The 25320-nt window shown below is 47.3% G+C and overlaps 1 protein-coding gene across 9 annotated transcripts; it reads left to right on the top strand.

The window, feature by feature from the left end:
- The first annotated feature begins 7997 nt into the window (after positions 1–7997).
- SLC38A7 (solute carrier family 38 member 7) lies at positions 7998–24848 on the top strand. 9 transcript variants are annotated; one of them, XR_008382551.1, is made up of 13 exons: positions 8083–8428; positions 8625–8747; positions 11612–12000; positions 12616–12814; positions 13053–13197; positions 14419–14517; positions 15115–15172; positions 15389–15503; positions 17076–17223; positions 17734–17933; positions 18689–18743; positions 22948–23691; positions 24646–24848. XR_008382551.1 is itself a non-coding variant. In XM_053603175.1 (12 exons), exons 3-12 carry the CDS (start codon positions 11731–11733, stop codon positions 23048–23050), a joined length of 1392 nt encoding a protein of 463 aa, XP_053459150.1. In that variant the 5' UTR covers positions 7998–8037; positions 8622–8747; positions 11612–11730; the 3' UTR covers positions 23051–24848. The 9 variants fall into 9 exon arrangements, 8 of the variants coding, with proteins under 8 accessions (XP_053459150.1, XP_053459167.1, XP_053459160.1 ...); XM_053603175.1 differs by lacking the exon at positions 8083–8428 and adding an exon at positions 7998–8037 and having other exon boundaries at positions 8622–8747; positions 22948–24848; XM_053603185.1 differs by lacking the exon at positions 8083–8428 and adding an exon at positions 8022–8037 and having other exon boundaries at positions 22948–24848.
- Positions 24849–25320: the final 472 nt, after the last annotated feature.

Genomic DNA, 25320 nt, shown 5'->3' with positions numbered 1-25320 from the left:
GCCCCTTAGCAAACACCAATGTCACCTGCATGGCCTCAGGCTTACTTAGGGTATTCTGTCCCTTTCTACTTAGTGCAAGGAGCCTTTCAAGATCAGACAGCAACTGGCCAACCAAGCAGTGGGGCAGGAGTCAGGCCCAGAGACCAACCAGAAAGTTCTGATGGTTATTGGGAGGGAAAGGTAGACTCAACTTGTTCTTTTCCCCTTGTTTTCTTCTCTCCTGAGGTGCACAGTGCATGGCAAGTAGGAAGTCACACCTGACCCCTTTGCTCTTTGATATTCTTGTTGCTAATAGATACAGACCAAGGTGCTGAAGGGATAAGTGAATGGACTGGTTCACTGGATGTTTTTGGGAAAATACTGAAAAAGGAAAAAGACAAACATTACCTGCTTTAGAAAGGGACTGACTACCCAGATTAGGAGAACTGCTTCAAGTTCACCCTTGCCAAAGCAACAGTAGTCGAAAGTTGGGTGCTAAGATCTCACCTCAACTGGGAAGGAAACAACCACCCTGCTAACCTTCCTTTTTTTTTTTTTGTTTTTTTTTGAGATAGAGTCTGACTTTGTCCCCCTCCGTAGAGTGCTGTGGCATCATACCTCACAGCAACCTCAAACTCTTGGGCTCAAGTGATTCTCTTGCCTCAGTTTCCAAGTAGCTGGGACTACAAGTGCCTGCCACAGCACCCAGCTATTTTTGGAGATGGGGTCTCACTCTGGCTCAGACTGGTCTCAAACCTGTGAGCTCAGGCAATCCACCCACCTCGGCCTCCCAGAGTGGTAGAATTACAGGCATGAGCCACCGCGCCTGACCTGACCTTCCTATTTTTAAATACATTTATTACCAGTTCGCCCTGGACTATGTCCATTTCCTCACATGGTGTGTGAACCCTGATGTTTTTCTCAGAAGTTCAGACAGTTTGCCTACAACCTTTTCCTGGTTTCCCAGTCTGGGTCTAAGATGTTAAAACTCTCCAACCTGATGGAGGAGGGAAGTTTGCTCAAGAACAGTCATGCCTTTGTTTCATTATAATTTAAATTGATTCGGTTGATTTTTCTATGCAAATATTTACATGATTGAGATTATACTATTTACATAATTTTGTGTCCTGCTTTGTTTTCACTTAACATGTTCTATGCCTTTTTCCTACAGTTAAAAGATCTTCCTCGGCATTTTTAATTATGGCATAATACTTTGGATATACTATGACTTATTGAGGTAGTTTTTTATTGACAGGCCTTTTCCAATCTTTAGCATTATAAATAGTGCTATATTAACAACCTTGTATGTGTGCCAGTTTATGCATGAGCCAGTATAGCTGAAAAATGAATCCCTAGAGCTAGAATTGCTGAGCCAATAAAATAATGTATGTACATTTTGACATTGCCAAGTTGCCCTAATCTTAAAGATAATAATTTATACTCCTACTAACTGTGGATGAGTTGGGTTCACTTATAATTTCAACACATTATGTTTTATCTTTGCCAATCTGAGAGGTGAAAACTGACATCCCAGTGTAGTTTTTATGTGCATTATCTTTGGGAGGGAGACACAAAATTTTTCATGTTTGAAAAATATTTTCTCTAATTTATTCCTATCTTTTGCCCATTTTCTATTGAAAGATTGGTTTTTTTATCAACTTCAGGAGCTCCTTATCTCTTAGGGATATTACTAGCCATTTGTGATAGGAGTTGCAATTATTTTGATTCTGTTAATATCATACCAAAATATGTGTATAAAATGCAAATTTAGAGAAGAGAAAAATATTGTTAGATGCTTGTTCAGTGATATCTAGGTATTCATAATGGTACTTTCTCAAACACTGTGCCCCCTTTTTCCTCTCATAATGTGTATACTTTGATTATTTGCTTAGATATAGAAAGTCACAGATCCTGATGTACAAACCAAGACCGGTTCACACATCTTTTTTTCTTTTTTTTTTGAGACAGTTTCACCATGTCACCCTCAGTAGAGTGCCATAGCATCCAGCTCACAGCAACCTCAAACTCCTGGGCTCAAGCGATTCTCTTGCCTCAGCCTCCCAAGTAGCTGAGACTACAGGCGCCCACCACAATGCCCAGCTATTTTGTTGTTGTTGCAGTTGTCATTGTTCATTAGCTGGACCAAGCCAGGTTTGAACCCACCAACTTTGGTGTATGTGGCTGGCGCCATAACCACTGTACTACAAGCACCAAGCCCAGTTCACGCATCTTGGACAAATAGCTTTCCTCTTAGAACGTAAGTCTACTGCTTGGAAGGTTTTAATTCTGCGAAATCTTCCAGAATTATTGTGGAGCCAGTATCATGTAGTGGTGAGCAGTGCAAACTCTCAAGTTAAACATTAATTGTGTAGCCTACTCTATGGAGTTCTACAACTTATTGCTTCCTGTGGTAGCAAGTATTATTACATTCCAAACTTATCTAGTCTGTCTTAATCCTTGTGGTTTTAAGAGATAGTTACATTCCCATTTTTACAGATAATTAACCAGACTTGATTTGCCCACGATCTCACAGTCTTTATACGAATCTAGGACTGTTATCATACTTAAATATATGCTCTCCTTAAAGAGTGTGCTCTGCTGCTATGGCATTTTCTCAAAGCTCCAACCCTTTAGCCCAGTAATTTTCAACTGGTGTGCCATGAGAGGATCTTAGGTATGCCTCAAAAAGTTTAAAGGATCATTAATTAAATTATTTTCAGAAGAAGTTCAAAGCATAGTAAGTATTTTTGTACTCTTTTCTTTTTTGATAAACATAATTTAAGTGTGCCATGGAAGTTTAACTGTAGAATCAAGTGTGCCATGACATAAAAAAGGTTGAAAAACACTGCTTTAGCCTAATACCTAAAGCTATTTGCAAGGTGGCAGCTCTCCGATTCCCCCAGACTCAAGTAGCCTTCCTTTTTTTGTTTGAGACAGAGCCTCAAGCTGTCACCCTGGGTAGAGTGCCATGGCATCACAGCTCACAGCAATCTCCAACTTCTGGGCTCAAGTGATTGTCCTGCCTCTGTCTCCCAAGTAGCTGGGACTACAGGTACCCGCCACAACTCCCGGCTATTTTTTGGTTGCAGCTATCCTTGTTGTTTGGCGGGCCAGGGCTGGATTTGAACCCACCAGCTCAGGTGTATGTGGCTGGAGCCTTAGCTGCTTGAGCCACAGGCACCAAATCTCAAGTAGTCTTCTTGCACATCAAGCAGTGAGAGTAGGATTTTAAGACCCACATGACAATAAGAGAACAGCGCTGAATGCTAAGTCTTAATGTTTGTCTAAAACAGGACTAGACATCAAACAAGCACATAAAACTGACTTTATTGGACATCTCAGTGGTTGGGTAAGATAAACATCCCTGAAATTTGGAAGGCTCAAACTCTCAGTCATGTCAAAATGTTTTAGACATTTTATATACACACAGATAGTTCTGCGCTTAAATGAAGAATCCGATAGTTTCTATCTGGAAGTAACACGTGGAACATCCAGCCAAGTTTTACTGGCCAGACCAAGTCACATGGTCAAGCCTGAAAGCAGCAGGGCAAAGAAATACCATGCACTATCCACTCTCAGCCCCCAGGGAAGGACAGAAAGTGGTTTAGAACAGTAATACGTACAAATCTATCAAAAGCCGCTATATATTGGCTTGGCGCCTGTAGCACAGTGGTTACGGCAACCAACCACATATACCAAGGCTGGCAGGTTTGAACCCAGCCCAAGCCAGCTAAAAAAACAATGACAATTGCAATAAAAATAGCCGGGTGTTGTGCAGGCACCTATAGTTCCAGCTACTTGGGAGGCTGACGCAAGAGAATCGCTTAAGCCAAAGAGTTGGAAGTTGCTGTGAGCTGTGACACCACGGCACTCTACCAGGGCAACATAGTGAGACTCTGTTTCAAAAAAAAAAAGAAGAAGAAGAAGCCACTAAATAGGAAGAGGAGAAATGAGCAATGCAGAATGCAGACTGGACCAGGGTGAGGAGGGTCACTACAAGAAACCCCCACTACTACAGAACACCGGCCAGGCCTGAGTTTCCTGGAAGAACCAACAGTCCCTTTTTGTAACAGCCATATTTGGCTTACACAATAGCAGAAAAGGCAGGGCCAAAGAAGAAAATGTGAAGATGTGCCAACTGCATGGTCTCTGCGATACAGAATGAAGGAGAATCTAGGACCCGAGCGGCCTTGCTCCCAGCAATTGATGACAACTAAAGAAATGGAGGAATGGCACACCATGTCACTACAGAAACCACTAGCTCCAACCCTACAAATTCTGCCCTCAAGTACTTAATAGAGTACTAAATGAAAAGAATGAACTTTGACTCCCTACTTAACAGCATATACAAAAGTTAATTCAAGATGGATTGCAAAACTAAATGTGCAAAGTGAAACAATAAAGCCTCTAGAAAAAACATAAGAATGCAGTACTAACAACAAAAAAAATAGTCATGTAGATCAATGAAATAGAATTAAAAGTCCAGAAATAAGTCCTCACAGTCATTTTACATAAGTCAGCCCAGTATGGTGGCTTATGCCACCAGCACTGGATTATACATAGCACTTTGGGAGTCCAAGGTGGAAGGATCACTGGAAGCAAGAAATTTCAGACCAGCCCAGGCAATGCAGTGAGACCTCATTTCTACAAAAAAAAAAAAATTAAAAATTAACTTGGTGTGGATAGCGCACACCTATAATTCTAGTTATTTGGGAGGTTGAGGAGAATCTCTTGAGCTTGAGAATTTGGGGCTACCATGAGCTATGATTACGCCACTGCACTCCAACCTGGAGTGACAGTTGATACTCTATCTCTTAATAGTCTGTTGCCTTGGGTAGGGTGCTGTAGCATCATAGCTCACAGCAACCTCAAAATCTTGGGCTCAAGCACCCTCCTGACTTACTTAGCCTCCCGAGTAGCTGGGATTAGACACCCACCATGATGCCTGTCTAGTTTTTCTGGTTTTTTTTTTTTTTGTAGAGACAGAGTCTCACTTTATGGCCCTCTGTAGAGTGCCATGGCCTCACACAGCTCACAGCAACCTCCAACTCCTGGGCTTAAGCGATTCTCTTGCCTCAGCCTCCCAAGGAGCTGGGACTACAGGCGCCCGCCACAGCACCCGGCTATTTTTTTTGTTGTTGTTGCAGTTTGGCCGGGGCTGGGTTTGAACCCGCCACCCTCGGCATATGGGGCCGGCGCCCTACTCACTGAGCCACAGGCGCCGCCCGTTTTTCTGGTTTTAGTAGAGACAGAATCTCACTCTTGCTCAGGCTGGTCTTGAACTCCTAAGCTCAAGCAATACACCTGCCTCAGCCTCTCAGAGTGCTAGGATTGCAGGTGTGAGCCATCATGCCTGGCCACGAATAACAATTTTTTTTTTTTTTGAGATAGAGTCTCACTTTGTCATCCTCAGTAGAGTGCTGTGGCATCACAGCTCACAGCAACCTTAAACTTTTGGGTTTAAGCGATTCTCTTGCCTCAGCCTCCCAAGTAGCTGGGACTACAGGCATCCGCAACAACACCCAGCTATTCTTAGAGGTGGGGTCTCTGTCTTGCTTAGGCTGGTCTCAAACCTGTGACCGCATACAATCCACCCACCTCCCAGAGTCCTAGGATGACAGGCATGAGCCACTGTGCCTGGTAAATAACAAATTTAAAATAATATTTTGCACAAATGCGTCAGGATAATTCAATAGGAAAAGAACACTCTTTCAACAAATGGTGCTGGAACAAATGAATATTCACATCCAAAAGAATAACATTGCATCCCTATTCATACTACATACAAAAATTAAATTCGAATGAATCATAGACCTAAATGTAAGAATTGAAACTATTATAAAACTCAGGGGGAAGAGGGACTTTACCTAACAATTGCAATCAGTGTAACTGGCTTATTGTACCCTCAATGAATCCCCAACAATAAAAAAAAAAAAAAAAAACTCAGGGGGGAAAAGTATAAATGTTGTGACTTCAGATTAGTCAATAGTTTCCTAGATATAAGAGCCCAAACTAGGCAGCCATAAAATATATAGGTAAATGAGACTTCGCCAAAGATAAAAAATTGTATGCTTCAAAGGACACTGAAGGAAGTTAAAAAGCCCACAGTATGGAAGAAAATATTTGCAAATCATATATGCAGATTATATAAAAGATGCCTCTGCTGTGACAGGGAATCACAAAATCCAAACCAGAATATACAAAGAACTCTTACAACCCAATAATTAAAAAATATACAATTAATAAATGGGAAAAGGACCTGAACAGATAATTTCTCTATAGAGATACACAAATTATCAATAAGTACATGAAAAGATGCTAACATTATTAGTCATCAGGGAAATGTAAGCCAAAACCACAATGAAATATCACTTCACACCCACTAGAATGGCTGTAATAAAAAAAGAGAGATGATAAAAAGTGTTAGTGATGACATAGAGAAACTGGAACCTTCATATACTGCTAGTAGGAACAGAAAATGGCAAAAAGTATGGCAACTCCTCAAAAAGTTAAATATAGAGGATGTGGATGCATCAATTCCATGCCTACATATATACCCTAGCAAAATAAAATATACATCCACACTTAGACATAAATGTTCACAGCAGTATTAGTCACAATAGCCAAAAGTGGAAACAACCTGAAGAGTCAGGTGCCGTGGCTCATGCCTGTAATCCAAGCACTTTGGGAGGCCTAGGAGAGTGGATTGCCTGAGCTCATGAGTTGTAAACAAGTCAGAGCCAGAGCCAGACCTCATCTCTAAAAATAATCGGGCAGCGTGGCGCCTGTGGCTCAAGTGGCTAAAGTGCCGGTCACATACAATTGAGCTGGCAGGTTGGAATCCAGCCCAGGCTCGCCAAACAACAACGATGGCTGCAACCAAAAAAAATAGCCGGGTGTTGTGGCGGGTGCCTGTAGTCCCAGCCACTTGGGAGGCTGAGGCAGGAGAATCGCTTAAGCCCAGGAGGTGGAGGTTGCTGTGAGCTGTGATGCCACAGCACTCTACCCAGGGTGACAGCTTAAGGCTCTGCCTCAAAAAAATAAAATAAAAATAGCTGGGCGTTGTGGCGGGTGCTTGTAGTTCCAGCTATTTGGGAGGTTGAGGTGAGAAAATTGCTTAAGCCCAAGAGTTTGAGGTTTGTGTGAGCTGGGAGGCCTCAGCACTCTACCAAAAAAAAAAATTGGAAATAATGTAAATATTCATCAACTAATGAATGGATAAGCAGAGGGGAGCTTACTCAGCAATAAAAAAGAATGAAGTACAGATTCATGTTCTAACGTGGATGAACTCTGAAAACAGTATGCTAAGTGAAAAAAGCAGACGTAAAGGTCACATACAAATTGTATTATTCAGTTGGTATAAAATGTCAAGAATAGGCAAATCAGGCAAGGCCAGGAGCAGTGGCTTATGCCTCTAATCCCAGGACTCTGGGAGATGGAGGTGAAAGGATTGCTTGAGCTCAGGAGTTCCAGACTAGCCTGAGCCAGAGTGAGACCCCATCTCTACTAAAAAAAAAAAAAAAAAAAAAAATTGAAAAATTAGCCAGTGCCCTGGCATGCATCTGTAGTCCCCAGTTACATGGGAGGCTCAGGCAGGAGGATCATTTGAACCCAAGAGATGGAGGGTTGCAATGTGCACTCTACCCAGGGAACAGAGTGAGACTTTGTCTCAATAAAGAAAAATAAAAATACGGCGGCACCTGTGGCTCAAGGAAGAAAAATAAAAATAAATACAAATCCATAGAAGCACAAAATAGATTAGTGGTTGCCTGGGGATAGGAGGGCTGGGGAAGAACTGATAATGGTTACAGGATATTTTGGAAAGGAGGGGGCAGAGAGGTGACCACAGTATTCTCAGATTAGATAGTGGTGATAAATTAGATAGTGGTGACAACTGCACTCGGGCTGCCTGGGCGCTAAGTCAGGGAGTTGGTGTTTTGCAAGGTTGACGCCTAAGGAAAACTACAACTCCCAGCGTTCCTGGACGGGCGGAGCCGGGCGATCATGTGATCTATGCTCACGTGTCTCCTCTGGCGGCTTGGGAATGAAGCACCAAAGGTAGGTGGTAAGAGGTAGGGGCGGTGATGGTTGGAAACATTAGGTCCCCGGGGTCCCTGGAGACCCCCACCGCGACAGGGCTCGAATCCTTTCCCCGCCGGGCTGCGGAGCCTGGCGTCCTCACCCGACGCCCGCCCTCTATTGCGCCAGCTCCGCCGCGCCCTTAGCCCATCCAGTCTCCATCTAGTCCTAGGCCGGGATCGATTCCCAGAGCCCTCCCCAGTTTACCCCACAGTAACCTCTCGTCAGGCCTGGGAATCGACCCTTGAATGCACTGGCCCCGGTGCAACCTGGCACACCTGGCAGTGCCGCCTAACCCTTTTCCGTCACAGCTGGACTGGGAACCCCTTGCAGCTGGGATCTGAGGGGCCTACATCTTTGGCCTGAGCAGGTGGGCACCAGCCTTCTAGTTCTGGCTCTGCCAGCTAACCGCAGTAACCTTAGTCTAACCTCTTTCCCTCTGTGGGCTTGTTTCCCTATCTGATCTGGCACTCCTTACTATGAGATATACTTAGAGCTGCTTAGTTCCTTCCACTCTGCTGAAGCCAGCCCAGAAACAGCCCCAACTTTTTTCTCTGCGACAGCAGGTTTTAAATTATGTCTTGAGAAAAAAATAAGGCCAGAAAGGGAAGTGAGGAGAATCAGATCCCAGACCTTCAGGGAGATGGAGCACCCCTGCCTTTCCACAGCCAATCAAGTAGAAAGGGCAGGTAAGCCGGAAACAGTGTGGCTGACTAATTTGGGAGCAAGGGGTGGGGGTGGGGGTGGGGTGTACTGAGAGATCTTGGACACCTGCAAAGATTCTGCAAGGGGTGGGACTAATCAGCCTCTGAGTTCCATAAGTACCCCAGCCTGCACTCTCTTGTGGATAACAGAAGTCTAGGCAAATGGTGCAGGACTGGGGCAGTGGTGCCAAAGGGAAACGTGACACTTGGAAAATCAGGAAGCTTCACCAAGCCTTCTGACCTTAAAGGAGTCACCCTGCAGACCTCTGTGTCCGTAGGTGAGCGTAGTGGAGATGGTCTCACAACTTTGGCAGGATTACTTTGCAGATCTCTCTTGAGCTATACTGGAGACTGGATGTCCAAAACTCTGCCTTTACCACTCACTGCTTTGATTTTTGCTGAGTTGTTGGCTAAGTGACGGTATACATAAGAGGAAGAGGCCTGTGGCATCTAACTGATGTTTCTGGATTTGGAGTCAGCAGAGGAACGTTTCCTCTGGAGCTGTGTCCCTTGGTCCCATGCTTGATGACAGATGTCCAAGAGTGCCTATAATTTCCCTTTCCTTCTCATGAGGGTACCACTCCAGTCCACGGGGCCTCAATCTCATTCTCCACCTCTAGGGGTGAGGGTGTGGCTCTATGAAGGCCAGTAATTAGATCAGTTATTATAGCTGAATCTGTCAGCTCCCTTTTTTTCCCTGTGGGCAATAAAAACTAAACCGGGAAGGAATGAGTAGAGAATAAAAGAGAGTTTTGAATGAAAACCTGGATTGGGACTCAGGAATTATGAGACTCTGGGGAAATGATTCTTTGGCAGATTTTACCAGCCTGGGTGGTAACCAGTCGATGGCAGCCTCTGGGGAAAGCTGCACTTGGCTCCTTAGTATCCCCCTAAGCCCCTGCCTTTGTAACCTGGCCTTTGTGTTGCTCTTCTTTCTCATTAGCTATCCCACTGTTACCTGGCCAGTGGTACTAGTGTTCTACTCCCTGTTTGTTTAGGGCTAACAGTTCTTATGCATGGTAGAGGTGGGTGATGTGGGAAGGGAAATTTACAGAAATAATAGCAGTGACCATTTATTGAATGCTAAACCTTTATTAACACACTCCTCACAGAAACTTATGGTGTAAAGTCTTAGAAAGGGGAAATGACTTGCCCAAGGTCGAGACCCAGATCTACCACCCCTCCCTGCTCAGGGCTGTGCTTGATCTGTGGGGTGAGCTTGGTTCTTTTTTTTTTTTTTTGTAGAGACAGAGTCTCACTTTATGGCCCTCGGTAGAGTGCCGTGGCCTCACACAGCTCACAGCAACCTCCAACTCCTGGGCTTAGGCGATTCTCTTGCCTCAGCCTCCCGAGTAGCTGGGACTACAGGCGCCCGCCACAACGCCCGGCTATTTTTTGGTTGCAGTTTGGCCGGGGCTGGGTTTGAACCCGCCACCCTCGGTATATGGGGCCAGCGCCTTACCGATTGAGCCACAGGCGCCGCCCGAGCTTTGTTCTTTAACACCACCATTCTCTTGGGGGTCTCAGGCTGTGAACTGAACCTTGAGAATACTAAAAGTCATTTTCAGGGCTGGGCTCCTCAGAGGAAAGAAGAAATGTCTTCCCAGTTTTCAATAAAGAGGACCAAGTCCAAAGAAAAAACTGTAACTCAGCTGTGTTTACCCAGAGAGTGAAGAGAATCAGTCAGGTGATAAGCCTGTTATCTGAGTCCAGTCTTGCCCAAGGTATCATCTTGGGCCCAAAAGTGGAGCAGATACAAGCAAATGGATACCTTAGCATAAGACAGGCCAAGATTTGAATCTCAGCTCTACCACTGACCACCGTACGACCCAGCGGAGGGTGCTTACCCCACCTGGGATTCAGTTTCCTCTTTGGTAAAATGGTGATTGTCATCATCTGCCTTTTCAGACTACACTGAGGATTGAGATAAAGCATTGCATAACTGCAGCAATAACTGCAGCAATAGTGGTCAAAAGTAACAATAAACATTGTATATTTGGCTTCAGAGTCTTGTAAACTAACCCAGAAAAGCAAGCCAAGTGTCATGAAATGCTAGCACATGAGGGAATGCTGAGAGGAAACCATCCTGAGTGGTGCTGGGGCCCCCGGTAGCTCCAAGAAGAACTTAGAAATTGTCTGAGAAAATGAGGAAGAAATGGGACCTGAAAGGCTGGCAAAGCGGCTGGGAGCATTCCAAACACAGGATTAATAATTGTTTTCCCAAAGACACATACCCAATAGGCATGGGGCACTTGTCACATGGGAGAAGAGTGAAAATTAACTTAAAATTTTGAAGAGTTTTGAAAGCCAAACAGAATTTAGATTCTGGGTCAGAGGGAGGTGTGCTGTACTGTAATATGTTGAATCATGGTTCTTGGTGATTGCCCCTCTGGGGACTGCGTGGTATGGAAACAGGCTAGAAAGCCAGGCACATCTGGATCCAGATCCTGTCCTGCAACTTGCTAATATGTGACTCTGGGTCAGCGATTTAAAGTCTCTGAACCTTTTGACCATGAGGCTATCATAAGGATTGAGTGAGGTAAGAAAGGTTGCTGACACACCTGCCCAGTGCATGGTCTCTCTCTAGTGCTGACGTGTGTTACTACTCCTCTTTTTTATGTTTACATCTAATTGACCCTGCAGTTCTTCAGCTTGAACCAAGCAAGATTTGCACTTGACATATTTCTGTCTCTGCCTCCCTGCACTGTGACACCTAATGCGGTGTCTTGTCCAGATGCACATGAGGGTTTGAATCCCAGCCATATGATCTTGGGAAAATTGTTTCGCCTTACTTTGCTCCAGTTTCCCCATCTCAGGATAACAGTAGCACCTGCTTTTGTCCCATCTAGGTTGAGAAGCGCCCTCTGAGGATAACAGCCTGGAACAGATAGGTGTTCTCTCCACTCCCTGGGGGATGTGCTCCTGAGGCAGAACCTGCAGACCCTCAGGGAAGAGGGCTCTTGGGGCCATGGCCCAGGTCAGCATCAACAGTGACCACAGTGAGTGGAGCTTGAGCTCAGATGCTGGGGAGCGTGCCCGGCTGCTGCAGAGTCCCTGTGTGGACACAGTCCCCAAGAGTGAGTGGGAGGCCCCTCCTGGGGGTCCAGGCAGAGGCACCACTTCCACACTCGGAGCTGTCTTCATCGTCGTCAATGCCTGCCTGGGCGCAGGGCTACTCAATTTTCCAGCAGCCTTCAGCACTGCTGGGGGTGTGGCAGCTGGCATCGCACTGCAAATGGTGAGTCCAAGAGGACAGAGGTGCAGTTCAGGCGGGCTCTTTGCTTCTAAAGGGAGGCTTAGGTTCAGGGATGGCCTATAGTGACACATGCACCACTCTCCCCTACCCAAGCATGGTAGACATTACTAATCATCTTCAGCATGCCACTGAGCCCAGATGAGGCTTTCAGAAGGCTTCCCCATCAGCTGTATATATAATTTTTTAGGTATTACATTGATTTTGTGATTATGTTTAAAAGAGGGAGGCCTTTATCTTTTAGAACTACATACTGAAATACTTATTAATGAAATGATAGACAAGGTTTATTGGCTTCAGAATAATCCAGAGTGAGAAGGGGAATATGATGAAACAAGACTGACCATGAAAATTGATGATATTTGAAGCTGAGTGAAGGGTAATGGCAGTACCGTTCTCCCTACTTTTTTATGTTTGAAATTTTTCATAAAACATTTTGTTTTTATAGAAAATCTCAACTCAACAACCTAGCAATCTATTAATATTGCCCCGTGAGATTTGCCAAGCCTGCTTTGGGCACTGGCCTAAACGCTGTGCAGGACCAGCATACCCTCTGGTCCCAGGTCTTTCCCACACACTCTGGTTCTGCATCCCCTACAGGGCATGTTAGTTTTCATTATCAGTGGCCTCGTCATCCTGGCCTACTGCTCCCAGGCCAGCAACGAGAGGACCTACCAGGAGGTGGTATGGGCCGTATGCGGCAAGCTGACAGGTGTGCTGTGTGAGGTGACCATCGCCATATATACCTTCGGCACCTGCATCGCCTTCCTCATCATCATTGGGGACCAGCAGGACAAGAGTGAGGTTCCCCCTCCGTACCTACCTCACCTCTCCCCCTCAGCCTTGGGGATCCTGGGATGGAAGGGAAAAGCTCTGAACACCTGTCTAGGACTTACCCAGGCCCAGCATTCCTCTAGAAGTCCTACTTCCAGGCTGCTGGACCCATTAGATAGAGGGAGGTCCCGGGGCCCAACAGAGCAGGAGGGCTACACGCTGTGGTGGCCTGGCATGATAGTCCCTCCTTCCTCTCTGTGCAGTTATAGCTGTGATGGCCAAGAAGCCTGAGGGGGCCAACAGTGGCTCCTGGTACACTGACCGCAAGTTCACCATCAGCCTCACTGCCATCCTCTTCATCCTGCCCCTGTCCATCCCCAGGGAGATCGGCTTCCAGAAATATGCCAGGTTCGAAGCAGGTTCCCAGCTGGGGGCAGTGAGGAGCTCTGGTCCTAGGCAAATGGAGACCCAGGGGCTGTGGCAGAACCCTGCTCCCCTGTGCTACCTACCTTCTCAGGGAGCAAGAGTAGGCAAGCAAGGGTGGGCCAGGGCTTGCAGGGGGTTCCAGGCAGAAGACCTTCCTTTTTTTCTTTCAATTGAGGGAGACAATGACACTTCATCAGTGAGAGATTCAATTCTAAGTGTCCTTGTCAAAGAAGGAATGGGTTGTGGCTGGGAGTGTGGAGGCAGTCTGCTGGTCTGGGCCTTGGCTTTCCCTGGAAAGATGGGATTTGGATCATCTGAGATTGTCAGGCTGGCAGCAAGTCCGATACAGGTTAGCTGAAGGGTAGAGACTTGCTTCCTGGCTCAGTGTCTAAAAAGGTTTGGGATTCTAGGGCGGCGCCTGTGGCTCAGTGAGCAGGGCGCCGGCCCCATATACCGAGGGTAGCGGGTTCAAACCCGGCCCCGGCCAAACTGCAACAACAACAACAACAAAAAAATAGCCGGGCGTTGTGGCGGGCACCTGTAGTCCCAGCTACTCGGGAGGCTGAGGCGGGAGAATCACCTAAGCCCAGGAGTTGGAGGTTGCTGTTGAGCTGTGTGATGCCACGGCACTCTACCTAGGGCGATAAAGTAAAACTCTGTCTCTACAAAAAAAAAAGGTTTGGGATTCTAGACTATCTCCAGACTGTAAATGGAGGGGTCCAACTCAGGTGTATTGATGGCTCCCTTAAACGTTGACATTGCAGTATTTGTACTCTTCAACCCTCTCACCTCTGGCATCTCCTAGTTCTCAAAGGCCAAGCTAAAAGGATGACCTCCTTGGCATGCTCACCAAGGCTGGGCTGCTCTGATCAAAGTCCCTAGGTGTGTTTCGGATCCTGGGTCTCTGCCATTGGCTCTGAGCCACGGAGCTGATCCAGGGCATTTTCTGGGAGGAAGAATGGAGCAGGTGTCCAGAAATGCCAACTGGGGCCCTTATTGGCTGTCCCACTCCCTCCTGGCTCTGGCAGGTTTCTCTGAAACTTATTTCTCAGTTATTTCCTGAGTCTTTGCTTGGCATAGTCCCCAGTTCATCGAGTGGATACCCGTGATCACTAGAGCTGAGGGTGATGTCCCTAGGGATGGAATCAAGGAATGGGCAGCTGAGGCTGGGGAGGAGGACACTCAATCTCTCCTTCCTGGCAGCTTCCTGAGTGTTGTGGGTACCTGGTACGTCACTGCCATCATTATCATCAAATATATCTGGCCAGATAAAGAGATGACCCCAGGGGACATTCTGACCAGGTGAGTGAAGGCCCGTTGCGAGATGTATAGGGTAGAAACTGCCTCTTGGGCCCCAGTGAGTATTGGGTCACACATCAAAAGACCTTTCCAAGGCTTATTATCTCATTGGGGCTGACTCATTGGTTATTGTAGGGAAAAGGCACAAGGTCCTGCTCTCTTATTATTGGAGGGAGGAAAGATAACTAAAGATGGGGGAGACTTTGCCACCAACCTCTGACAGATGACCTGGTGCAAGACTAGACCTCATTGAGGTGAAAATGCATATTTTGGATCTTCTGTTTACACATAAGTCTGTTTTGTTGGTTTTTTTGTTCTTTTTTTAAGTTTCCCTTTTTTGGGGAATGCAACAAACCAGAAAAGCTTTACTCCAAGAGCCAGGAATTCTGGATTTCAGTCCCAGGAGGACTTTTCTGAGCCTCAGTTTACTGGCCTATGAAATGAAGATATCTCTTCTCCCTGTTCCCAGACTTCTATGGGTGGAAGGTGTAGAATGCTAGTCCCTGGAATTGTGGTGGGATGAATGAAGAGTAAGGGTGTGGGTTGGCTGGTGGCTCTGAAGGGTTCCCAGACAGCAGCACTTTGTGCATTTCTCCACAGGCCGGCTTCTTGGATGGCAGTGTTCAATGCCATGCCCACCATCTGCTTTGGATTTCAGGTGCCAGTTGCAAGGTCCCTTCTGTCCCCTTAGCTTGCCCCTGCACTCTGGGATAGAACCCACATTGGCAGGGTGGGAGAAATCCTGAGGGGAAAGATGAATCAGGAGCCCAGAACTTGCCCCTTGTTTCTGGGCCCTTTGTCCCCAAGGTACCTTCCTCTAGAAACTGAGGGCAAGGTCACTTCCCCACCATGACTGTGTTCTTTACCCGAACAGTGTCACGTGAGTAGTGTGCCTGTCTTCAATAGCATGCAGCAGCCCGAGGTAAAGACCTGGGGAGGAGTGGTGACAGCTGCCATGGTCATTGCCCTTGCTGTCTACATGGGCACAGGTAAGTGTTCCCTTCCTCCTCTGAGTACCCAAGTCCTCTGGCCCAGCTTTCCTGGGGACAGAGAGCCCATGCACTCCTTGTAGGACAAATACTGCTGAAGGCCTTAGCTTGAACTTGGGCTTCCTGGGATCTTTTCCTGCCAAGATGAGAGAGGTGTATCCATCATCCATTCATTCATCAGTTCTGAACTGATGATTAGGAAGTACTAGGAACTGTTCTCAGCATGGGGGATGCCATGGGGAGAGGCAGGCCTGGCCTGCCCCCATAGAATTAACAGTCATGCACGAGTCACTAGAGAATCAATAAGGAATTCCAGGCCAGGCATGGTGTGTCATGCCTGTAATCCTAGCACTCTGGGAGGCTGAGGTAGGTGGATTGCTAGAGCTCAGGAATTCCAGACTGGCCTGAGCAATTGCCAGACCCTGTCTCTATTAAAAATAGGAAAACTAGCCAGGCATGGTGGCAAGTGCCTGTAGTCCTAGCTACTTGGAAGGCTGAGACAAGAAGATCACTTGAGCCCAGGAGTTGGAGATTGCTGTGAGTTATGATGCCATGGCAGTCTACTGAGGGCAACATAGTGAGAATCTGTCTCAAAAAAATAAATAAATAAAATAAGAAATTCCAGACAATGGAAAGAGCTATGACAAAGTGAAATAGGAAAGATGTGAATGGGACCAGGTGGGATGGTCCATAGAAGCCTCCTTTCTGAGGAGGCCCAAATAATGAGAAAGAACCAGACTATGAAGAGCTGGGGGGAAAGTGTTCGGAGGAACCACAAAGTTCCATGTCCCTGAGGCAGGGCCACAGAGGGTGTCTCTGTAGCTGGAGTGGAGTGACTTGGAGGCAGGTGGCAGACAGTGAGGCCAGACACATAATGGGCACTGGGTTTACTGGGCCTTGAATGTGTTGGATCCCAAGAGAGGAAGTATTTTGAACAGGGAAAGATGGCTCTGGCTGCTCTGGGGAGAGTGTTTAGGATAAAGAAGCAGGCTTGGGTGACGCAGGAAGAATGGTTGCAAGGGCTGCCTGAGCCAGTACTGCACTAGCCTCTGAAGATATAGCCTGGAAAAAGAGAGGCAAACAAGCATAGTCCCTATTCTCCTGAGATTTGTGTTGTGGCTGGAGAGACAGACAATAAGCCAGTAAAAAAAAAAAAGAGAGAGAGGTGCGTGTTAGAAAGAAAACAAGAAGGTGGTGTGAGTGCTAGGGTGGGGGATCATTGTAGATGGGCTGGCAAGAAGTGCTTTCTAAGGAGGGACATCTGATAAGACTTGAATGATGAGACAGCAGCATGAAGATCTGGGCAGATGGAAGGGTTAATGCTTCAAGGTGGGAATACATTGGCCAAGTTCAAGATCAGAAAGATGAGGAATAAAGGGCTTCCAGCAAGGTGGGGATATGAGAAGACAGGGTGGGAGGTGTGTGATCTCACCCCCACAACCCCTCTGACCCTAGCTCCAAGCTTTCAGAGATGCTCCAGTATTCTTCCCAGTTGACATCGCAGGAGGAGTGAGCGGGCTCACTCATCCTCCCAGGATTGCCCTGACCCAGCCCCCTTGTCCCTGCGCACAGGCATCTGTGGCTTCTTGACCTTTGGAGCATCTGTGAACCCTGATGTGCTCCTGTCCTACCCTTCCGAAGACATGGCTGTGGCCGTTGCCCGAGCCTTCATCATACTGAGTGTGCTCACCTCCTACCCTATCCTGCACTTCTGTGGGCGGTGAGCCTCCTCCCACCCCACTGGGGTCCTCCTGCTCCCCAGAGCCCTCAGTCCCTATGAGCCTTTCAACCTGGGCCTTTGGCCTTGTGTGGAATCCAGTCTGGAGAAGGAAGAACTGAAGCTAGTAGAAAAGAATTACTGCCTAGGGTTGTCCCTCAAGTAGCTACCCCAAGTTGGATCTCAGGAGCCCCTTTTGCTCAGGGTCACCAGAATGTTCTGTCAGTCCCATAAGAATCTCTGAGGTTTCACTTGGATACCTGACCTTTTGGATACTCCTGACCATGCCTTTTATGGAGAATAATGTATCAGCTCTCATGTGGTGAAGCAAAGCACTAAGCCCTCCACATTCACCATCTCATCTAGTCCCCACAGCAACCAACCAGAGTGTTAGCATGCCCGTTTTTCAGAAGGGAAAACTCAAAATTAAGGCCTTAATTTACAGTTTACCCAGTTAGCAGTCCAGCTCCCATGTCCTAGACGGCGCCTCTGACACCCTCTCTTTGTGGGCAGGGCGGTGGTTGAAGGCCTGTGGCTTCGCTACCAAGGGATGCCAGTGGAGGAAGACGTGGGGCGGGAGCGGCGGCGGCGAGTGCTGCAAACCCTGGTCTGGTTCCTGCTCACCCTGCTGCTGGCGCTCTTCATTCCTGATATCGGCAAGGTCATCTCAGTCATTGGGGGCCTAGCCGCCTGCTTCATCTTCGTCTTCCCAGGTACAGCCCCTGGTGCCCCCTCTCCCAGCCTGACAGCACAGACTTCCAGAGCCTCCCTGCCATTGGCTCCCCACTGGCTCAAAACCTGCCAGGGAAGAGTAACCCCCACCTCAGCTCTTGTGGTAGCCCCTATCCAAACAATTATCTTCTGAGAGGGTCACAGACTTGTCTAGAAGTTAACAGATACAACTAGTAAGTAAACCTCTTCCAACCCAAAGCTGTCTGGGTCCAGAACCTATACTCTAACCCTTCATGCAGGTATCTGTTGCTTCCTGACTATCAGGGATCTGTCTGGCTGGTCTAGCCCATCACAGCCCAGGGAAGAGTGGAGTCTGGTGTGGCTCCTGACACACCAATCAGGAGACCTGAGTTCTGACGTGGGTCAGTCTCATATCCCTGAGGAAGTGTCCTGTCTGCCCAGCTATATAAGTTCTGGCTATACCTTGCTAATCCGGGAGGCCACTGTGATAGCCTGGTCACTTTGCTTGGAGCAAGAGAGCCACACCTGCTTAGAAGTTCACTGAGAAAAGCTCTGGTGTTGGGCTACCACTAAGTCACCATTCCGTGCTGTCCCTTTAGCTCTGAGTTTCACATGCAACCCAAGGGGGCCTTGTCAGATGCTGGCTGTCCTTGGGGAGTAGTTGCCAGGCCTTTCTCCATCCACCACCACTGCCTCTTAGTAAGGGAGGAGGCTGAGCCTGAGGGAGGGAGCCCCCTCACCCAACAGACTCCCAAGGCTACCTCTTTCCTCACAGGGCTGTGCCTCATTCAAGCCAAACTCTCTGAGATGGAGGAAGTCAAACCAGCCAGGTAAAGCAGGGCCCAGCCCATGGTCTTCCTGGGGAGGTGGTGGATTGGAAGATGACCTTAGAGTTGGCCTTAATAAAGGCAGGAGTCAAGAGACTTGTATACTTAAAAATTGTGGGGGAGGCTCAGTGCCTGTAGCTCAGTGGCTAGGGCGCCAGCCACATACACTGGAGTTGGCGGGTTCGAACCCAGCCCGGGCCTGCCAAACAACGATGACAACTACAACCAAAAAATAGCTGGGCATTGTGGTGGGCGCCTGTAGTCCCAGCTACTTGGGAGTCTGAGGCAAGAGAATCGCTTAAGCCCGAGAGTTTGAGGTTGCTGTGAGCTGTGATGCCATCGCACTCTACCAAGGGCACCATAATGAGACTCTGTCTCAAAAAGAAAAAAAAGAATCATGGGGGTGTTAATAGTAAAAGGGATAAAATGCTAGTTGTAATAATTCAAACACAGTCCCCTTACGCCACAGCTTGCTCCCTATCACAGGGAGTGTTGGCAGTATGCTCTGTGCCCTCCAGACCAGTGGTTCTCAACGTTCCTAATGCCGTGATGTATTTTCATTGTTTCAAAGGGGTTGTGACCCTCAGGTTGAGAACCACTGCTCTAGACTGTTTCTGGGAACACATACATTTCTTTGTACACATAGTTATGCATATGTTCATATATGCATATAAGCCCCACAAATATGGGGCTTTTGTAAATGGTTTGGTTTTATCAAAAATGGTTTTATGAAACCAGGCACGGTGGCTCACCTATAATCCTAGCACTCTGGGAGGCCAAGGCAGATAGATTGCTTGAGCTCACGAATTTAAGACTAGCCTGAGGAAGAGTGAAATCCCATCTCTAAAAATAGCTGGGCATTGTGGTGGGCACCTGTAGTCCCAGCTACTTGGGAGGCTGAGGCAGGAGGATCACTTGAGCCCAAGAGTTTGAGTTTGCTATGAGCTGTGATGCCATGGCACTCTACCAAGGGCATCAAAGTGAGACTGTGTCTCAAAAAAAAAAAAAAAAGGTTTCATGCCAGATATACTTTTCTTTTCTATTTCTTTTCTTTTTTTTTTTTTTTAAGGGCAGAGTCTCATTCTGTCACCCTGGGTAGAGTGGCAGGGCATTATCATAGCTCACAGAAACCTCAAACTCCTAGGCTCAAGAGATCCTCCTGCCTCAGCCTCCTAAGTAGCTGGGATTACAGGTGCCCACCACAATGCCTGGCTAATTTTTCTACTTTTGGTAGAGATGGGGGTCTCACTTTTGCTCAGGTTGGTCTTGAACTCCTGAGCTTAGGCAATCCACCCACCTCAGCCTTACAAAGTGGTAGAATTACAAGCATGAGCCACCACGTCCAGCTGAATACACCTTTCTGTCACTTGGTTTTTTTCACTTCATCCTATCAGCACAAGATACGTTTCTTCCATTTTTAAGTGCTACAGAGTATTCTGCTATGGGAATGTGTCCTGAATGTGAATACTCTTTTTTTTTTTTAATTCAGGTAGCTTTTCAGCATCTTTTTTTTTTTTTTGCAGTTTTTGGCCGGGGCTGGGTTTGAACCCACCACCTACAGCATATGGGGCAAGTACCCTTCTCCTTTGAGCCACAGGCGCCACCCCTGAATATGAATACTCTTTTTTTTTTTTTTTTTTTGTAGAGATAGAGTCTTAGTTTACTGCCCTCGGTAGAGTGCCATGGCGTCACACGGCTCACAGCAACCTCCAGCTCTTGGGCTTACGCGATTCTCCTGCCTCAGCCTCCAGAGCAGCTGGGACTACAGGCGCCTGCCACAACGCCCAGCTATTTTTTTGTTGCAGTTTTTGTCTGGGACTGGGTTTGAACCGGCCACCCTCAGCATATGGGGCCGGCGCCCTACTCACTGAGCCACAGGCGCCGCCCAAATGTGAATACTCTTAAAACATCTTGACACACCTGTTCAATGATTTTGGTAGGATCAATTCTTAGAAGGAAACTGCTGGGTCACAGGTCATGTTTGTTTTACTTTCTTTTTTTTTTTGAGACAGAGCCTCAAGCTGTCACCCTGGGTAGAGTGTCATGGCATCAAAGCTCACAGCAACCTCCAACTCCTGGGCTCAAGTGATTCTCCTGCCTCCACCTTCCAAGTAGCTGGGATTACAGGCACCTGCCACAACACCCAGCTATTTTTTGGTTGCAGCTATCGTTGTTGCTTGGTGGGCCTGGGCTCGATTCAAACCTGCCAGCTCAGGTGTATGTGGCTGGCGCCTTAGCCTCTTGAGTCACCGGCACCAAGCCTTTACTTTCTTTTTTTAATTTTTTTATAGACAGGCTGGATATAGTGATCAGATCATCGGTAACTTTAACCTCAAATACCTGGACTTGAGTGATCCTTCTCCTCAGCCGATGACCCAGCAAATTTTTTAATTATTTGTAGAGATGGTTCTTGCTGTGTTGCTCAGGCTGGTTTCAAACTCCTCACTTCAAGCAATCCTCCTACCTCAACCTCCCCAAGTGCTAAGATTATATGCATAAACCACCAAGCCTTGCCACATGTTTTATTTTGGTTGACGGTTCAAATTACCCTCCAAAACAGTGGCTTATACCAGTAATCCTAGTACTCTGGGAGGCTGAGGTGGGAGGATCACTTGAGCCCAGGAGTTTGAGGTTGCTGTGAGCTAAGCTGACGCCATGGCACTCTAGCCCAGGCAACAGAGTGAGACTCTGTCTCAAAAAAAAAAAAAAAGGAAAGAAAAGAAAAATTAGCCAGGCATTGTGGCTGGAATCTGTAGTTCCAGCTCCTTGGGAGGCTGAGGCAGGAGGATCACTTGAACCCAGGAATTTGAGGTTGCTGTGAGCTAAGCCACTCTAGCCTGGGGCAACTGAGTGAGACTCTATCTCAAGAAAAAAAAAAAAGAAAAGGCAGTTCCAATTAGAGTTGCAGCAGCAGTAATTAGAGTGCCTTTTTTTCCCACACCCCTGCCAACAAGCACTATATATAACAGCTTTTCTAAGTTTTGTTAGTCTTATGGATGAAAAATATTACATTGCTTTAATATGTAGATTTCCCTGAGCAATGGAAAAGTTGAGAACCAGTCGCATGCTTTAAAAAGAAAAAAAGAAAAAAAAAGTTAGCCGGGCACTGTGGCGGGCGCCTGTAGTCCCAGCTACTCGGGAGGCCGAGGCAAGAGAATCGCTTAAGCCCAGGAGTTGGAGGTTGCTGTGAGCCGTGTGAGGCCACGGCACTCTACCGAGGGCCAGAAAGTGAGACTCTGTCTCTACAAAAAATAAATAAATAAATAAATAAATAAATAAATAAAAGTATGACTTGGTACCCATAGCTCGGTGGTTAGGGCATTGGCCACATACACCAGAGCTGGCAGTTTTGAACCCCGCCCCGGCCTGCTAAACAACAATGACAACTACAAAATAATAGCCACGCATTGTGGTAGGTGCCTGTAGTCCCAGCTACTTGGGAGGCTGAGGCAAGAGAATCACTTAAGCCCAAGAATTTGAAGTTGCTGCAAGCTGTGACACCATAGCACTCTACCAAGGCTGATGTAGTGAGACGTTGTCTCAAAAAATAAAATAAAAGTGAAAACTTTAAAAATACAAACAAGAAAATATCTAAAGAAGAAAATAAAAATTTTAGGCTGGGTACCATGGCTCATCCTGAAATCCTAGCACTTTGGGAGGCCCAGAGGTGGGGGGATCGTTTGCGGCCAGGAGTTCAAGGTTATAGTGAGCCATGATTGCAATGCTGTACTCCAGCCTGGTCAACAGAATGAGACCTTGTCTCTTAAATACAGTGTATGTATATTAAATAAAAAACAAATCACCCTTAATCTCAAAAGCCAGTTATAACCCTGTTGCTATTTTTGATAGGTACATTTGCAGATGTATGCTTTTTGTTTTGGGGGGGTTTGTTTGTTTGTTTTTTATGAACTGACTACTTCTTTTCCTGAACATCTTTCCATCTTTCCATTCCTTTTAATCCTGGTCCTGCCCTTGGTGTGTTGTGACTAGTCACTTCATCCCATTAGGTCTTGGTCTCCTTACCTATGGACTAGGGATGATACACCTTGCCCTACATGCCTCTGAAAAGTCCTTGGGAGGAAGGACATGCTCTGTGCTCTATAAGCAGGAGTGGTATAATTACAGTAATTAACTGGTATAGATATTGAAGTCATAGAATCATGGGATGGGATGACTGATCAGGCCCCTCTCATCCTCTGCCCTACAGCTGGTGGGTGCTGGTCAGCTACGGAGTCCTCTTGGTCACCCTGGGAGCCTTCATCTTCGGCCAGACCACAGCCAACGCCATCTTTGTAGATGTCTTGGCATAAGCACTGCCTCTCAGGGAACACATGGCCTTTGTCATTGGACCTAGAAACCCATCTCTTAGAGTTTTGGGAGCACACCATGTCCACCATAGTTCCGACTGGTAGGATGACATCTGGACATCCTTCTCCAGGAACAGTTCTGGGGTAAAAATCAAGCCCCACAACTTTAGGCATCTCAAATCCAGCTCTCTTCCACTCCCCAGTCCTGGCAGTGTCATGGGTGGTGGCAGGAGGTCTCCTCTCCAAGCCCTCAACTTCTTCATGCCTGGAACCCATGGTGAAGAAGCCAGTGGGTCTCAGAAGAAAGACCTCAGTCTGACTTCCCTCTGGAAAAAAACTATAGACAAAAGGCCACCGTCCTCCACAGAGCATCTTGTCCTAAGTAGGGGCTCTGCTCATTAACTGGGGCCAGCGGTGGCTTCCTCTAGGATCTAGCAATTTCTAAAGTCATATGGAAAGGCAGAGGCAGGTGGATTCAAGCCTGGTCCACTCCATGTTAGGAGCTCCACCCTGTCTCTTTCTCCAAACCTGATGGTCCAGGCTGGGCATCGCTGTCCTCCTCCTCCCCAGGCATCACCAAGTCTAATGTTTACAAACGGTGCCAGCCGGCTCTGAAGCCAGGGGCTGTCACGTGCCATGGTGCTGTGAGTATTCCTCCATTAACTTTTCCCATGGGGTTAATGGGGGAGTCTGCTTTTCTCAGATTCCAGATGGGTCCCTCTTTGCATAGGCTCCAGGGTGGGTGATGGAGAGAGTTGGGAACCAATCAAACCCTCCGGGCAAGCTGTACTGGCCAGGATCAAGGTGAACCTCTTTGACACCTTTTTCAGTGATTGCTTTTCTTCTCCCTGCCTCTCCTCTCCCTTCTCCCCTGCCAACTCTAGCCTGATAACCCAGAGAGAAGAAAGGGTTGTCACTGATGGGCAACATTTCAGCCTGTCACACTGGCCTGGAAGTTTCCCTTCTAATCTGGTCTCGTCTACTCCCTTCTCCCTCTTGACTCCCTACCCCAGTGCTCTATATAGCTGAGTCTCTCCCACTCACCTAAGTTGGAAGGTGGAGATACCAAATCCTCTTTCACAACTTCCTCAGCACCATACATCTGTTAGTCCTGGCCTTCACAGCCTGTCAGTCACATTGAGGTCACACCTCAATTGTTTGAGGTTATCCCAAGCGAGGTGAAGACAAACACTATCCCCTCATACTCCTGTTTGACCACCTTGACCCCTCAGCTCATTTTGGCCAATCCCAGGCACCAGTCTGGGCTTCCTCTTCTACCTGGACCCCCATCATTTCCTTGGCCCTCCTACCAAAATCTCTATACTAGGGTTGCCCTGCAGCCCACCACTCAGGGCAGTCCAATCTAAGAAGCAGTGGCTGTTTGGGGGCCAGTTAGGGTTCTGCTTGGTCTCTAGACTAGATGAACTGCCTTTTCTCATATCCCCTCTTGGTGCCTGATCACCTCTGCCCCTGGGGCCAGATTCATTCTGCTGTTTTCCTGCATAGCACCAGGCCCTGCCAGCACCCATCCCTGACAAGGCTAGGAGGACAACCTAGTTGCAGGACTGACAGCACAGCCTCCTGGTGCTGTGTTTCAGAGGTCGGGGATGAGAGGGAAGTCATTGCACAGAGAGACCATCAGGAAAAGGAGCTGGAATCTCACCTCTTGGCCTAACCTCAGGACCTCCCGCAACTCCCCACCATCCTCTCCTCAGTCCTCTCTGTTCGGGTAATTTCACTGTTTCTTTTCTACTTGTGCACACTTGGAAAAGGGAAGATGGTTAATAAAAGGAACTTGTGCTGCTGAGCTGCGTCCTTATGTCTGCTGTTGGGGTCAGAATCCAAGCCACTGCCAGAAGGGCGAAGGGCTGGGGTGGGAAATATAAATGGCATGTCATCATCCAGAAGCCACCCTCATTTCTGGACTGGCACCACCGTGCTCCTTCTACCGAGTGGGAATCCTCAAGTGCCTCTTGCCACCTCCACTTTCTTCTACACCCTATCAGTCCTCTCCCACTGACTTGGGAATGTGACTCAGTCTCCAGTCTTGCTACCTCTGCCTTTACTGAAGCCCCCTCTGTGTCTCTCCCGCACCTCTGTGGCCTCACATTGCCCCCTGATCTCAAACATTGGAGTGAGCTTCAAACTCCTCAGCATCACCCCCATCTTATCAGCGGCATATGCAAAGCAGGTCCCTGCTGTCCTGGTTACAGAGCCAGTCAACCGTGCTCAGTGCTGATGAGAAAGTAATCAATAAAACAGACTTTAGCTCT

The sequence above is a fragment of the Nycticebus coucang genome, chromosome 2 (assembly GCF_027406575.1).
Source record: "Nycticebus coucang isolate mNycCou1 chromosome 2, mNycCou1.pri, whole genome shotgun sequence".
In the NCBI taxonomy this organism is placed as follows: domain Eukaryota; kingdom Metazoa; phylum Chordata; class Mammalia; order Primates; family Lorisidae; genus Nycticebus; species Nycticebus coucang.
The sequence above is the reverse complement of the archived record's forward strand: the minus strand, read 5'-3'. Positions and strand labels throughout refer to the sequence as shown.

Excerpts from the sequence above, each read along its gene's own strand:
- SLC38A7 (XM_053603175.1), top strand. The coding sequence starts at position 11,731 with ATGGCCCAGGTCAGCATCAACAGTGACCACAGTGAGTGGAGCTTGAGC. Across the intron at positions 12,001-12,615 it reads CTGGCATCGCACTGCAAATG|GGCATGTTAGTTTTCATTAT; the intron begins GTGAGTCCAAGA and ends CATCCCCTACAG. Across the intron at positions 17,934-18,688 it reads CTTCATCTTCGTCTTCCCAG|GGCTGTGCCTCATTCAAGCC; the intron begins GTACAGCCCCTG and ends CTTTCCTCACAG.